Genomic DNA, 15,046 nt, shown 5'->3' with positions numbered 1-15,046 from the left:
CGTAGATCGAGACCTGGTGCTCCCCCCCCCCCACCCCCGAACCAGCCCTTTCCAGTTCCTAGAGGCTCTTAACGCCATGGCCAATGGCTCTATGGCCAGAGCAAACAGTAAGAGGAGAGGGGGCACCCTTGCCTCGTCCCTCGGTGTAGTTTAAAATACCCCGACCTCAGCCGGTTCATATGCCCACTCGCTACTGGTGCCTCATCGAGCAACTGCACCCAGTCAATGAAGCCCTCACCAAACCCAAACCTTCCCAGCGCCTCCCACAGGTAATTCCACTCCACCCGATCAAAAGCCTTCTCCGCATCCATCGCTACCACCACCTCCGTCTCCTCTCCTTCTGAGGGCATCATAATAACATTTAGAAGCCTTTGCACATTGGCCTTGAGTTTCCTGCACTTAACAAATCCCGTCTGGTCTTCCCCTATCACCCCCGGGACACAGTCCTCTATCCTTGTGGCCAGTATCTTAGTCGGCAATTTGGCATCCACATTCAGTAGAGAAATCAGCCTGTATGACCCGCATTGCTCCGGATCCTTCTCCCATTTCAAGATCAATTAAATCGAGGCCTGGGACATTGTTGGGGGGAGGCCTCCCTTCTCTCTTGCTTCGTTAAATGTCCTCACCAGCAGTGGGCTCAATATCTCTGAAAACATCTCATAGAATTCCACCGGGTAGCCATCAGGCCCCGGGGCCTTGCCCGACTGCATGTCCTCCAGCCCCTTGATTATTTCCTCAATCCCAAATGGGAATACTCAGTATCCACCACCTTCGGGAATGCCCTGCTCAGAACAAAAAAGTCAATGCGAGAGTATTCCTTGTAGACATTTGAAAAAAAGGAAAACCCCTTTGTCCTCGGCCGTGCAAACCTCCATGGGTCTACTCCCCCCATCTGTTCCATAAAACCCTTCAATTCCTTTGCCGCAGCCGGCCTCCTCCCTGTCATGGATTTTGACCGGTACAATTCCGAATCAATGACTGTGTTGAAGTCCCCTCCCATGATCAGGTTATGTGACTCTAAGTCTGTGATCTTACCGAACACCCGCCACATAAATTCCACGTCATCCCAATTCGGAGCGTATATGTTCACAAGTACCACCCGCACCCCCTCCAGCTTCCCACTCACCATTATGTATCTACCCCTCTTGTCTGACATGATTCTCCCTGCCTCGAATGCCACTCGTTTGCTGCTCAAGATCGCTATCCCCCTGGTCTTTGAGTTCAGTCCTGAGTGGAACACTTGGCTAACCCATCCCTCCCTCATCTCGTCTGGTCTGTAACCTTTAGATGTGTCTCTTGTAGCATTGCCACGTCCGCCTTCAGTTCCCTCAAATGCACGAACACGCAAGCTCTCTTGACCTGCCCATTCTGTCCTCTCACATTCCATGTGATCAGCCTGGACGGGGGGCTTCCAAAACACCCCCCCACCCGCCGCCGCCGACTAGCCATCACCCTTTTTGGGCCAGCCTCGAGCTCGCGTCCTCTGCTTCCTCGAGCCCCCACTCGGGCTGTCGCCGTTCCCGACGTCACATTTGTCCCCTGGTTACAGTTCCTCCCTTGTCAGCAAAGCAGCTCCCCCTCTCTCCCCCCCACCCCCCCTAGCAACAGCACTAGAAACCCAATTCCCCAAGTCCAGCTCCAGCTTAACACCTGCTCACCCCCCACCTCGCTTCCGAGAGTCAGCTGACCCATGCTGACTCGATAGCTCCCACCCCGGCACCAAACAGTCTGTCTCCCTATTGTACTCTCCTCTCTTCCCTCCCCCCCACATGAATAAACATTTTAAAAGTATCACATTCCCCAGTAAACAAACAACCGAAAAAACAGTGAAGAAACAGTCACTTTAGAAAAATTGTCACCCAAAAAGCAGAACTAAATTCAAAGCCAATCCCCCCCTCTAACAAGGTCCCTGCAAGAACAGATCAACCTTTAACCATCCACACAGCCCATTATTTCACATATAGGTACTTAAATTTATACAATCCAGCACCACAAATCACTGCCACAGTACTTCTCCAAGGCTTAAGTGTCTTTTAATTCGCCTCCAGCTTCATTTTTTAAATAAAGGTCCATAGTTTGTCTGACGTTTCAAAGTAGAAGTCCCATTCCTCATGTGTGACCCACAGGCGGGCTGGGTACAGCATCCCGACTTCACCCCCTTCTTAAAGAGGGTCGTTTTTGCCCCTTTTGAACCCAGCTCGCCTCTTGGCCATATCTGCTCCCAGGTCCTGATAGATGCGCAACTCACAGTTCTTCCACTTGCTTCTCCGTTCTTTCTTGGCCCACCGCAAAACGTGTTCCTTGTCCATGAATCGGTGAAAACGTAGCACCATGGCCCTCGGCGGCTCGTTCGCTCTGGGCTTCCTCGCGAGGGCTCTGTGCGCTCTGTCCAATTTCAGGGGCCGAGGGAAAGCTCCAGCCACTATCAACTTCTCCAACATGTCCGTCACATAAGCCCTCGCATCCAATCCCTCACTGCCTTCAGGGCGGCCAGCGATTCTGAGATTCTGCCTCCTGGACCTATTCTCCAGGTTCTCCAGCTTCTCCTACATTCTTTTCTGGCGGTCGTTCATCATCCGCACCTTGCTTTCCAGCACGATTATATACTCCTCATGCTCGGACAATTTTTGTTTGACCTCCTGGATCGCTCTCCCGTGGGTTTCCTGATTCTGAACCACTTGATCAATCGAAGCCTTAATTGGGTTCAGCGTGTCCTTCTTCAGCTTGGCAAAGCAATCCTTGAAAAACTCCACCAGCTGCTCCGCCGACCACTGTGGCATCTCCCCGCGGCCCTTGCCCTCCTCCATGCTGTCCCGTGTTACCAGCCCTGCTTGCGTCTCCCTTAGAGGACTTTTTCTTCTCACACGGCCACTTCTGGTTCAATTCTCCATACACTGGAGGGGGATTTCTCCTTACTGTCTCACTCTTCACTGATTTATCCCATAAAATCCCCCCAAAAAACGGGGGAAAAACGTCCAAAGGTCCGTTACAGGCGGGAGCTATCAAATGTGCGGCCTACTCCATGGCCGCCACCGGAAGTTGGATGATCAGCCATGATCGTGATGAATGGCGGAGCAGACTCGAAGGACCAAAAGGCCTCCTCCTGCTCCTATCTTCTATGTATCTATGATCTAAACTTCCAGAGCAGCTTACCATGTGGAACTTTATCAAAAGACTTACTGAAGTCCAAATAGACTACGTCTACCGCCCTGCCCTCATCAACCTTTCTGGCCACTTCATCAAAGAACTCTAAAAAATTTATACGGTATATTGAGTACAGAATCATAGTGTTTACTGTGCGGGGAGAGGCCATTCGGCCCATCAGGTCTGCACCAGCCCTTGAAAAGAGCGCCCTACTGATGTCCACACTATCCCCATGACTCAGTGGCCCCACCTAACCTTTTTGGATGCTAGGGGGCAGTTAAGCATGGCTGATTCACCTAACCTGCACATCTTTGGACTGTGTGAGGAAACCGGAGCACCCGGAGGAAACCCACGCAGACACGGGGAGAATGTGCAAACTCCGCATAGTCAGTGTCCCAAGCCGGGAATCGAACCTGGGACCCTGGAGCTATGAAACAACAATGCTAACCACTGCTACCGTGCCGCCCAAGTGTTTGGAAATCATGTTGCAGCTGTTTAAAACCTTGGTTAGGCCAGATTTGGAGTATTGGGTGCAGTTCTGATCACCACATTATCAGAAGGACGTGGAAGCTTTGGAGAGAGTGCAAAAAGGTTCACCAGGATGTTACCTGGTCTCTAGGATGTTGGCTATGAGGAGAGGTTGAATTAAGTAGGATTGTTTTCACTGGAAAGACGGAAGCTGAGGGGAGACCTGATAGAGGTCGACAAAATTATGAGAGGCACGTACAGGGTGGATAGTCAGAGGCTTTTTCCAAGGGTGGAAGTGTCAATTACAATGGGGCACAGGTTCAAGGTGAGAGGGGGACGTTTAAGGGAGATGTGCGGGGTAGGTTTTTCACGCAGAGAGTGATGAGTGCCTGGAACATGCTACCAGAGGATGTGGTGGAAGCAGGCACATAAGCAACATTTAAGAGGCATCTGGATGGGTCCATGAATAGGGAGGAAATAGAGGGATCCGGGCAGAAGGTTTTTTTTAGTCAATGCATCATGATCGGCACAAGCTTCAAGGGACATAGGGCCTGTTCCTGTGCTGTACTTTTCTTTGTTCTTTATAATCTCCCATGCACAAAGCCATGCTGACTACTAATGAAATCCTGTCTTTTCAAATGCCTGTATATCTTATCCCTCAGAATCCTCTCTGATAACTTACCCACCACAAATGTTAGGTCTATAATTCCCAGGTTTTTCTTTGCAATCCTTCTTAAATAAAGGCACAATATTTGCTATTCTCCAGTCTTCTGGTACCTCACCCGTGGCTAATGATGTAACTATCTCAGCCAGGGCTCCGCAATTTCTTCTCTAGCCTCATGCAGTATTCTTGGATATATCTGGTCAGGGCCAGGAGATTTATCCACATTCATACATTTTAATACGTCCACCATCTCCTCTAGTGTAATGCGAACTGCCCCAATATATCACCACTAATCCTCACAGGCTCCAAGCCTTCACCAAGTCTTTCTCCATGGTAAACACCAAGGAGAAATATTCATTGAGAACCTCGTCCATCTGTAGTTCCACGCATATGTGTCCACCTTGGTCCTTGAGGGGTCCTATTCTCTCTATAGTTATTCTTTTTCCTTTAATATACTTTAATATACTGGTTGGCAATCAGTAGCTAGTGGTGTCCCTCAGGGATCAGTGTTGGGCCCACAACTGTTCACAATTTACATAGATGATTTGGAGTTGGGGACCAAGGGCAATGTGTCCAAGTTTGCAGACGACACTAAGATAAGTGGTAAAGCAAAACGTGCAGAGGATACTGGAAGTCTGCAGAGCGATTTGGACAGGCTAAGTGAATGGGCTAGGGTCTGGCAGATGGAATACAATGTTGACAAATGTGAAGTTATCCATTTTGGTAAGAATAACGGCAAAAGGGATTATTATTTAAATGATAAAAAATTAAAACATGCTGCTATGCAGAGAGATCTGGGTGTGCTAGTGCATGAGTCGCAGAAAGTTGGTTTTCAGGTGCAACAGGTAATTAAGAAGGCAAATGGAATTTTGTCCTTCATTGCTAGAGGGATGGAGTTTAAGACTAGGGAGGTTATGCTGCAATTGTATAAGGTGTTAGTGAGGCCACACCTGGAGTATTGTGTTCAGTTTTGGTCTCCTTACTTGAGAAAGGACGTACTGGCACTGGAGGGTGTGCAGAGGAGATTCACTAGGTTAATCCCAGAGCTGAAGGGGTTGGATTACGAGGAGAGGTTGAGTAGACTGGGACTGTACTCGTTGGAATTTAGAAGGATGAGGGGGGATCTTATAGAAACATATAAGATTATGAAGGGAATAGATAGGATAGATGCGGGCAGGTTGTTTCCACTGGCGGGTGAAAGCAGAACTAGGGGGCATAGCCTCAAAATAAGGGGAAGTAGATTTAGGACTGAGTTTAGGAGGAACTTCTTCACCCAAAGGGTTGTGAATCTATGGAATTCCTTGCCCAGTGAAGCAGTTATCATTAGCATAAATTTAATGAAGAGGCTCCTTCATTAAATGTTTTTAAGATAAAGATAGATAGTTTTTTGAAGAATAAAGGGTTATGGTGTTCGGGCCGGAAAGTGGAGCTGAGTCCACAAAAGATCAGCCATGATCTCATTGAATGGCGGAGCAGGCTCGAGGGGCCAGATGGCCTATTCCTGCTCCTAGTTCTTATGTTCTTATGTCTGCATTCTTGAAAACATTCACCGTCTTGTTTATTTTCATCTGATATTTTAAATTCTTTGTAATTTCAGAAGTCAAAAATTATTGCAATCAATTGCTAATGCTGAAACACGTGTACAGAACTCATTTATTTATCTAATTTTATTTACAAAAATCAAATGTCAGTTGTTTGTATCCTTTAAATGACTGATTCTTTTAAATATGAACAGCAATTATCAAATATCTCTGTTTTCTGGATTCAAATTACAGGATCACCAAAGAAAACTGAAGGCTGGGTTGGCCTGGGGTGTTGTGAGTTGGCCATTGCTGGAGAATGTCGACGTGCATGTAAGCAGGTAATTTATTTCAACTGTTTATCAAAGAACAAAGAAAAATTACAGCACAGGAACAGGCCCTTCGGCCCTCCAAGCCTGCACCGATCCAGATCCTCTACCTAAAACTGTCGGCTATTTTCTAAGGATCTGTATCCCTCTGCTCCCTGCCCATTCATGTATCTGTCTAGATACATCTTAAATGACGCTATCATGCCCGCCTCTACCACCTTCGCCGGCAATGCGTTCCAGGCACCTACCACCCTCTGCATAAAGAACTTTCCACGTATATCTCCCTGAAACCTTTCCCCTCTCACCTTGAACTCGTGACCCCATGTAATTGAGTCCCCCACTCTGGGGGAAAAAGCTTCTTGCTATCCACCCTGTCTATACCTCTCATGATTTTGTAGACCTCAGTGAGGTCCCCCCTCAACCTCCGTCTTTCTAATGAAAATAATCCTAACCTACTCAACCTCTCTTCAGAGCTAGCGCCCTCCATACCAGGCAACATCTTGGTGTTCCTTTTGGTAATGTGGCGACCAGAACTGTACGCAGAAGTGTGGCCGAACCAAAGTCTTATACAACTGTAACATGACCTGCCAACTCTTGTACTCAATACCCCTTCCGATGAAGGAAAGCATGCCGTATGCCTTCTTGACCACTCTATCGACCTGCGCAGCCACCTTCAGGGTACAATGGACCTGAACACCCAGATCTCTCTGTACATCAATTTTCCCCAAGGCTTTTTCATTTACCGTATAGTTGGCTCTTGAATTGGATCTTCCAAAATGCATCACCTCGCATTTGCCCGGATTGAACTCCATCTGCCATTTCTCCGCCCAACTCTCCAATCTATCTATATTCTGCTGTATTCTCTGACAGTCCCCTTCACTATCTGCTACTCCACCAATCTTAGTGTCATTTGCAAACTTGCTAATCAGACCACCTATACCTTCCTCCAGATCATTTATGTATATCACAAACAACAGTGGTCCCAGCACGGATCCCTGTGGAACACCACTGGTCATAGTTCTCCATTTTGAGAAACTCCGTTCCACTACTACTCTTTGCTCCTGTTGCCCAGCCAGTTCTTTATCCATCTAGCTAGTACACCCTGGACCCCATGAGACTTCACTTTCTCCATCAGCCTACCATGGGGAACCTGTTCAAATGCCTTACTGAAGTCCATGTATATGACATCTACAGCCCTTCCCTCATCAATCAACTTTGTCACTTCCTCAAAGAATTCTATTAAGTTGGTAAGACATGACCTCCCCTGCACAAAACCATGTTGCCTATCACTGATAAACCCATTTTCTTCCAAATGGTAATAGATCCTATCCCTCAGTATCTTCTCCAGCAGCTTTCCTACCACTGACGTCAGGCTAACCGGTCTCTAATTACCTGGATTATCCCTGCTACCCTTCTTAAACAAGGGGACAAGATTAGCAATTCTCCAGTCCTCCGGTACCTCACCCATGTTCAAGGATGCTGCAAAGATATCTGTTAAGGCCCCAGCTATTTGCTCTCACACTTCCCTCAGTAACCTGGGATAGATCCCATCCGGACCTGGGGACTTGTCCATCTTAATGCCTTTTAGAATACCCAACACATCCTCCCTCCTTCTGCCGACTTGACCTAGATTAATCAAACATCTATCCCTAACCTCAACATCCGTCATGTCCCTCTCCTTGGTGAATACCGATGCAAAGTACCCGTTAAGAATCTCACCCATTTTCTCTGACTCCACGCATAACTTTCCTCCTTTGTCCTTGAGTGGGCCAACCCTTTCTCTTGTTACCCTCTTGCCCCTTGTATATGAAGAAAAGGCTTTGGGATTTTCCTTAACCCTGTTTGTTAAAGATATTTCATGACCCTTTTTAGCCCTCTTGATTCCTCGTTTCAGATTGGTCCTACATTCCCGATATTCTTCCAAAGCTTCGTCTGTCTTCAGTCGCCTAGACCTTATGTATGCTTCCTTTTTCATCTTAGCTAGTCTCACAATTTCACCCGTCATCCATGGTTCCCTAATCTCGCCATTTCTATCCCTCATTTTCACAGGGACTTGTCTGTCCTGCACTCTAATCAACCTCTCTTTAAAAGCCTCCCACATATCAAATATGGGTTTACCTTCAAACAGCTGCTCCCAACCACATTCCCCAACTCCTGCCGGATTTTGGTATAGTTGGCATTTCCCCAATTCAGCACTCTTCCTTTAGGACCACTCTCGTCTTTGTCCATGAGTATTCTAAAACTTACGGAATTGAGATCACTATTCCCAAAGTAATCCCCTACTGAAACTTCAACCACCTGGCCGGGCTCATTCCCCAACACCAGGTCCAGTATGGCCCCTTCCCGAGTTGGACTATTTACATACTGCTCTAGAAAACCCTCCTGGATGCTCCTTACAAATTCTGCTCCATCTAGACCTCTAACACTAAGTGTATCCCAGTCAATGTTTGGAAAATTAACATCTCCTATCACCACCACCCTGTTGCTCCTACATCTTTCCATAATCTGTTTACATATTTGTACCTCTATCTCACGCTCGCTGTTGGGAGGTCTGTAGTACAGCCCCAACATTGTTACCACACCCTTCCTATTTCTGAGCTCTGCCCATATCGCCTCACTGCTCGAGTCCTCCATCGTGCCCTCCTTCAGCACAGCTGTGATATCCTCTCTGACCAGTAATGCAACTCCTCCACTCCTTTTACCTCCCTCTCTATCCCGCCTGAAGCGTCGTTATCCTGGGATATTTAGTTGCCAATCATGCCCTTCCCTCAACCAAGTCTCAGTAATAGCAATAACATCATACTCCCAGGTACTAATCCAAACCCCAAGTCTTTACAGATCCAGAGACGGGGTAACCCCAGGTTAAAGAGGTGTGTATTGTCTCAAGCCAGGACAATTGGTGGGGGATGAATGTAATGCGACATGAATCCCAGGTCCCGGCTGAGGCCGCACTGGTGTATAACATCAACCGACGTTATACACCAGATACATCAATGACATTTTTTTCCTTTGGACCCACGGCGAAGAATCACTGAAATGACTACACGATGACATCAATAAGTTCCATCCCACCATCAGACTCATCATGGATTACTCTCCAAAATCAGTTGCATTCTTGGACATACTCATCTCCATCAAAGACGGTCACCTCACTGCACAACCCTGCCATGGCAATCTCTGCAAGATGTGCCAGATCATCGACATGGATACCACCATTACACGTGAAAACACCACCCACCAGGTACGCGGTACATACTCGTGCGACTCGGCCAACCTTGTCGACCATATACGCTGCAGGAAAGTGTCCCAAAGTGTGGTACATTGGCGAGACCATGCAGACGCTGCGACAACGAATGAACGGACATCGCGCGACAATCACCAGGCAGGAATGTTCCCTTCCAGTCGGGAAGCACTTCAGCAGTCAAGGGCATTCAGCCTCCGATCTCCGGGTAAGCGTTCCCTAAGGCGACCTTCAGGACGCGCGACAACGCAGAATCGCCGAGCAGAAACTTATAGCCAAATTCAGCACACATGAGTGCGGCCTCAGCCGGGACCTGGGATTCATGTCGCATTACATTCATCCCCCACCATCTGGCCTGGGCTTGCGAAATCCTACCAACTGTCCTGGCTTGAGACAATTCACATCTCTTTAACCTGGGGTTACCCCTATCTCTGGATCTGTAAAGACTTAATTACCTTCAAATGCTCGCATTCTAAGCATTGTCTTGCATCTTTGAATTTGTCTATATATATGTTTCTGGAACATACCACTTCATTCACCTGAGGAAGGAGCAGTGCTCCGAAAGCTAGTGTTTGAAACAAACCTGTTGGACTTTAACCTGGTGTTGTAAGACTTCTTACTGTGCTCACCCCAGTCCAACGCTGGCATCTCAACATCATCTTACCTACTACACTTCTTGCATTAAAACAAATGCACCTCAGACCACCAGTCCCTTTGCGTTCATCATTTGCTCCCTGCATACTCTTCCCCTTAGTCACGCTGACCTCATGATCTAGTTCCTTACAGGCTTTAGTTACTACCTCCTTACTGTCCACTAACCTCCTCATTTGGTTCCCATCCCCCTGCCACATTAGTTTAAACCCTCCCCAACAGCATTTGCAAAAGCATCCCCAAGGACATTGGTTCCAGTCCGGCCCAGATGTAGACCGTCCAATTTGTCGTAGTCCCACCTCCCCCAGAACCGGTCCCAATGTCCCAAAAATCTGAACCCCTCCCTCCAACTCTCAAGCCACGCATTCATAAAGCCTATTTTTTCATTTCTACTCGGACTACCACGTGGCAGGCACTGGTAGCAATCCTGAGATTACTACCTCAGAGCTCCGACTTTTTAACTTGGCTCCTAACTCCCTAAATTCTGCTTGTAGGACCTCATCCCGTTTTTTACCTATATCATTGGTGCCTAAATGCACCACGACAACTGGCTGTTCACCCTCCCCCTTCAGAATATTCTGCAGCTGATCGGAGACATCCCTGACCCATGCACCTGGGAGGCAACATACCATTTGGGAGTCTCGTTTTCGACCACAGAACCGCCTATCTACTCCCCTTACAATTGAGTCCCCCATGACTATAGCCCTTCCACTCTTTTTCCCGCCCTTCTGTACAGCAGAGCCAGCCACGGTCCATGCTGCCTTCCCCTGGTGAGCCATCTCCCCCAACAGTATCCAAAATGGTATACCTGTTTGGGAGGGAGATGACCGCAGGGGACACCTGCACTGCCTTTCTGCTTTTTCCCTGCCTTTTGGTCACCCATTCCCTTTCTCCCTCAGCAATCCTAATCTGCGGTGTGACCAATTCGCTAAATGTGCTATCCACAACCTCCTCAGCATCGCGGATGCTCCAAAGTGAGTCCATCCGCAGCTCCAGAGCCATCATGCGGTCTAACAAGAGCTGCAGCTGGACACACTTCCCGCACGTGAAGGAGTCAGGGACATCAGCCACGTTCCTGAGCTCGCGACTTTGAGCAAGAGAAGCATAACACGGGTCTGAGATCTCCTGCCATTTTTAATCTTAAGCTTTAACTTAGTCCAACTATAATATCAAATAATAAATAAATGAACATAATAGATAAATGAAAAAGGAAAAAAAAAGAAAAATTGTTACCAATCACACAATAAAAAGAAATAGAAATAGAAAAACCTTACCTTATCAACACACCAGTCTTTTCTTTTGGTTAGAGGAGGAGGGTGGGTGGGAGACACTACACGTGTAGTGTCTCGGGTTCAGCCGCTGCCCAAATGAGACATCCCTGACCCGTGCACTCACCTTCCCAGAGAGCAATTTGACCGCTCCCACTCGGCTCCTCCCTCTCACCGCTCCTGTAAGGTAAGTTTTAAAAAGGGAAACTTACCTTCACGACAGTCCCCTGGTTACTGCTCTCGCTGCTACCGCTGAAAAACTGAAAGCCGCTTCTCCTGTAAGGTAAGTTTTTAAAACGGTTTATCGATTTAGCATCGTAATTCAGGGAAGTACAAAGGTACTCTCTTGATTTAGGGAAGAGGAATTTGCATTCCTACACTTGATCATGTTCTCACAACATCCAAAAGTGCTTCACAACCAGTGAATAACTTTTGAAGTGTAGTCACGCTTGTTATGTAGGCTAATGAAATTCCAGTTTTTTTTGTATGTAGCAAGATGCAATCGACGACCAGTTTGTAACATTTTACTCTTGTTTGTTGAGGGATGACTGTTGACTAGGGCACTGGAGTTGCAGGATGGTGATCCACCTTGATACCAACTGACAGCACACATATTGACTCAAGTTTCAGTCAACACACACCAATCGTACAGACAGATCAGAATTGGTTAAGACCATTGAACATTGAAACAAACCTGTTGGACTTTAACCTGCTGTTGTAAGACTTCTTACTGAACATTGAAGAGGCAGTGAAGAGGCCTCAACAAAAGAAAGCAGCCTCAAATCCCGCTCTCTAAATTTAACAATTATAATAATAATTTTGATTAGTGTTACAAATAGGCTTACATTAACACTGCAATGAAGTTACTGTGAAAATCCCCCAGTCACCACACTCCGCGCCTGTTCGGGTACACAGAGGGAGAATTCAGAATGTCCAATTCATCTCACAAGCATATCTTCCGGGACTTGTGGGAAGAAACCAGAGCACCCAGAGGAAACTCATGCAGACACGGGGAGAACGTGCAGATTCCGGACAGACAGTGACCCAAGCCTGGGAATCGAACCCAGGTGCCTGGCACTGTGAAGCAACAGTGCTACCCACTGTGCTACCATGCCACCAGTCAGTTTAATAAAACTAGAAATTAGAATCTTCTATCAATAAGAAGTGACCATGCCAGAGTATTATAGAAACCCATCAGGTTTACTAATGTCCTTCAGGAAAGTAAACATCCTGGGCGGGATTCTCTCAGCTCGCGCCGGGTCGGAGACTCCCCGGGGGCCGCGCTAATCCCGACACGCCGCTCCGACGCCGGAAAGCGATTCTCCGATGCAGAAGAAAACGGGCACCCCACCGCACGGAGAATCGCGGCAAGCAGTCGTAGCAGCAATTCTCCGGTGGGCCAGCGCTGCAGGAGGAGGTGGTTGACGGCGTTGGGGGTGGGGACCCCGGGAGGGGGAGCGGACCCTGGGAATGGGAGCAGCCCGGCCGTGGCTGCGGGCGGTGTGGGGGAGGCCTCCCGAGGGGCGGGGGGGGTTTGATGGCCGTGGGGGTGGGGACCCCGGGAGGTGCAGCGGCACGGCCGTGGTTGCGGGTGGTGTGGAAGAGGCCCCTTGGGGGTTAGGGGGTGTTTCCACACATACGCTGCCGGGGGGATGGGCGAAGGAGCGGTGGGGGAGACAAAGGCTGCAGGCGGCCATGGCCCGCCATGGCAGGGCGGATCCATCGGCCCAGACGCCATGACGGCGGACACGTGGATGCCCATCCAACCCATTCGCTGTCGCGGCTCAGGCGCCCCGCCGTCCTCGCGTGTGCAAGAACCCCCATGCCCCCCCAGCTGGCGGCACCCACCAGCAGGTAAGCCCAGGGCGGCGCACACGGCAGCCCCTGGTGAGGGCAGTGCCACCAGACGGTTGCCCTAGCAGGGACGGCGACCGACAGGTCTCAGGGCACCGCGGGGGTGGGACGTGTGCTGGCAACCGGGTCTGGCCATGTAGCCCATGGCACCTGATTGTGGAGGGGGGGGTATGCCAATGATGAAACTCTTACCCACTGCAAATCGTACAATGTTTAGCTATCTTCCAGCGTTGTTGGCCGCTGCCCTGCATGAGGCCCAGTGGGAGCTGGAGCAGGGGCGTGACAGGGAGGTGGCGGAGCCTGCTGTAGTGGAGCGGGCCGCAGTGGGGCACGTGCAAACCGCCCAGGCCACAGGGCCACACTCCCGAGAGGTGCAGGAGGAGCACCACGGCGTGGGGGAGCCACAGAACGAGGATACTGAGGAGGAGGAGGAGGGTGTGCCACGGCCATGGAGGCGTCCAATGAGACCTTGTGTTTACCGGCGCCGCATGTCCTTCGAGGATATCCTGGGCAGGGCGTGCAGGAGGTGACTCCGGATGCGCCAGGAGACTGTCGCCCACATCTGCCACCTTATGGCACACCTGGCACCACGTGGGACTGGAGGTGGACATGCCCTCCCGGTGGCCATCAAGGGGACGGTTGGCCTCAACTTCTTCGCGGCGGAGTCGTTCCAGTCGCCAAGTGGGGACGTGTCCGGCATCTCCCTGCCATCAGTGCACAGGTGCATCCGGGCCGTCACTGACGCGCTGTACGATATCGCGGACCGGTATATACAGTTCCCTGTGGACCGCGCCCCACCAGGATGCCCGCGCAGCGGGGTTCGCCCCTGTTGCTCGGATACCCATGGTCCAGGGGTTAATCGATGGAGTGCACATCGCCATGCAGCCTGATGCACGATCAATAACTGCAAAGACGAGGTTAAAGCATAACTGAAGGCTTTACTAGACTAGAACTGTTCCCCAGCAGCTCAGGTACAAAATGAGGGCTGCTGGAACGGCACTGACTCTTGTACCCCGCCTATCAGGGCGGAGCTACATACTATACAGCTAATTGTAAACCCCCAGGTTTAACCAATGGACTTCAGCCTCAGGGTGCTGCAATACCTGATAATACCACATTCCCCCCCTGTTAAAAAGGAGTCCGGCGGGGGTGGTGGCCAGCGGCTACAACTGTATTCAACATGGTATGATCAGATATGGAGGTACCGTGATACCTCCTTACAGTGTTTAGAGGATATTTACAGTCATGGCAGATATATACAGTCAGTGTTTATTATTTACAGTTACAGATCGGTTAAAGATGAAGTAATCAGTCGGTTGGGTGCCCTGGTCGTCCTCTGGGATCGTCTGGGCCTCGGTGGTAATTCTGGTGGGGGTCCAGGTACCTGTGACTCCGGGAGCATGGCTTCGGCCTCCATGGCAGTTTTGTCACCCCTAGACGGCACTGGTGGGGAAAACGGTTGACCTGGGAGGGGGGCGCCTGTAGGGGGCGTCGGTGGGTGGGAGGGCCCAGGCAGGAGCAGCGGGGGGACTGACCCTCCTGTGAGGTGCTGCGGAAGGGGGGGTGGGGGTGGTGGTTGGGGTGCGCGTGGGGTTCCGGTGGGCGCCAGGTCCCGTAGGGAGACCGTATCTTGTCGGCCGTCAGGGAACGCCACGTAGGCGTACTGGGGGTTAGCGTGCAGCAGATGGACCCTCTCGACCAACGGGTCCGACTTGTGCGCCCGCACGTGTTTTCGGAGCAGGATGGGTTCGGGTGTCGCTAGCCAGGTCGGGAGCACGGTCCCGGAGGAGGACTTCCTGGGGAAGACAAGGAGATGTTCATGAGGTGTCTGATGATAGGTGGTCGTACAGAGCAATGACCGGATGGAGTGGAGGGCCTCCTGGAGGACTTCTTGCCAGCGGGAGACT

The 15,046-nt window shown here is 49.9% G+C and overlaps 1 protein-coding gene across 2 annotated transcripts in view; it reads left to right on the top strand.

Annotated features, from left to right (window-relative positions):
• The window catches only part of LOC140385329 (reversion-inducing cysteine-rich protein with Kazal motifs-like), a 378,566-nt gene that overhangs the window by 178,066 nt on the left and 185,454 nt on the right, over nt 1-15,046 (top strand). For both annotated transcript variants that reach the window (XM_072467391.1, XM_072467390.1), the window contains one exon: nt 6,052-6,137. In XM_072467391.1, the coding sequence (XP_072323492.1) occupies nt 6,052-6,137 (86 nt within the window). The remainder of the gene's footprint in view (nt 1-6,051; nt 6,138-15,046) is intronic.

The sequence above is a fragment of the Scyliorhinus torazame genome, chromosome 11, assembly GCF_047496885.1.
Source record: "Scyliorhinus torazame isolate Kashiwa2021f chromosome 11, sScyTor2.1, whole genome shotgun sequence".
Lineage (NCBI taxonomy): Eukaryota > Metazoa > Chordata > Chondrichthyes > Carcharhiniformes > Scyliorhinidae > Scyliorhinus > Scyliorhinus torazame.
Note: the sequence above shows the minus strand (reverse complement) of the source record. Positions and strands in the feature narration are given on the sequence as shown.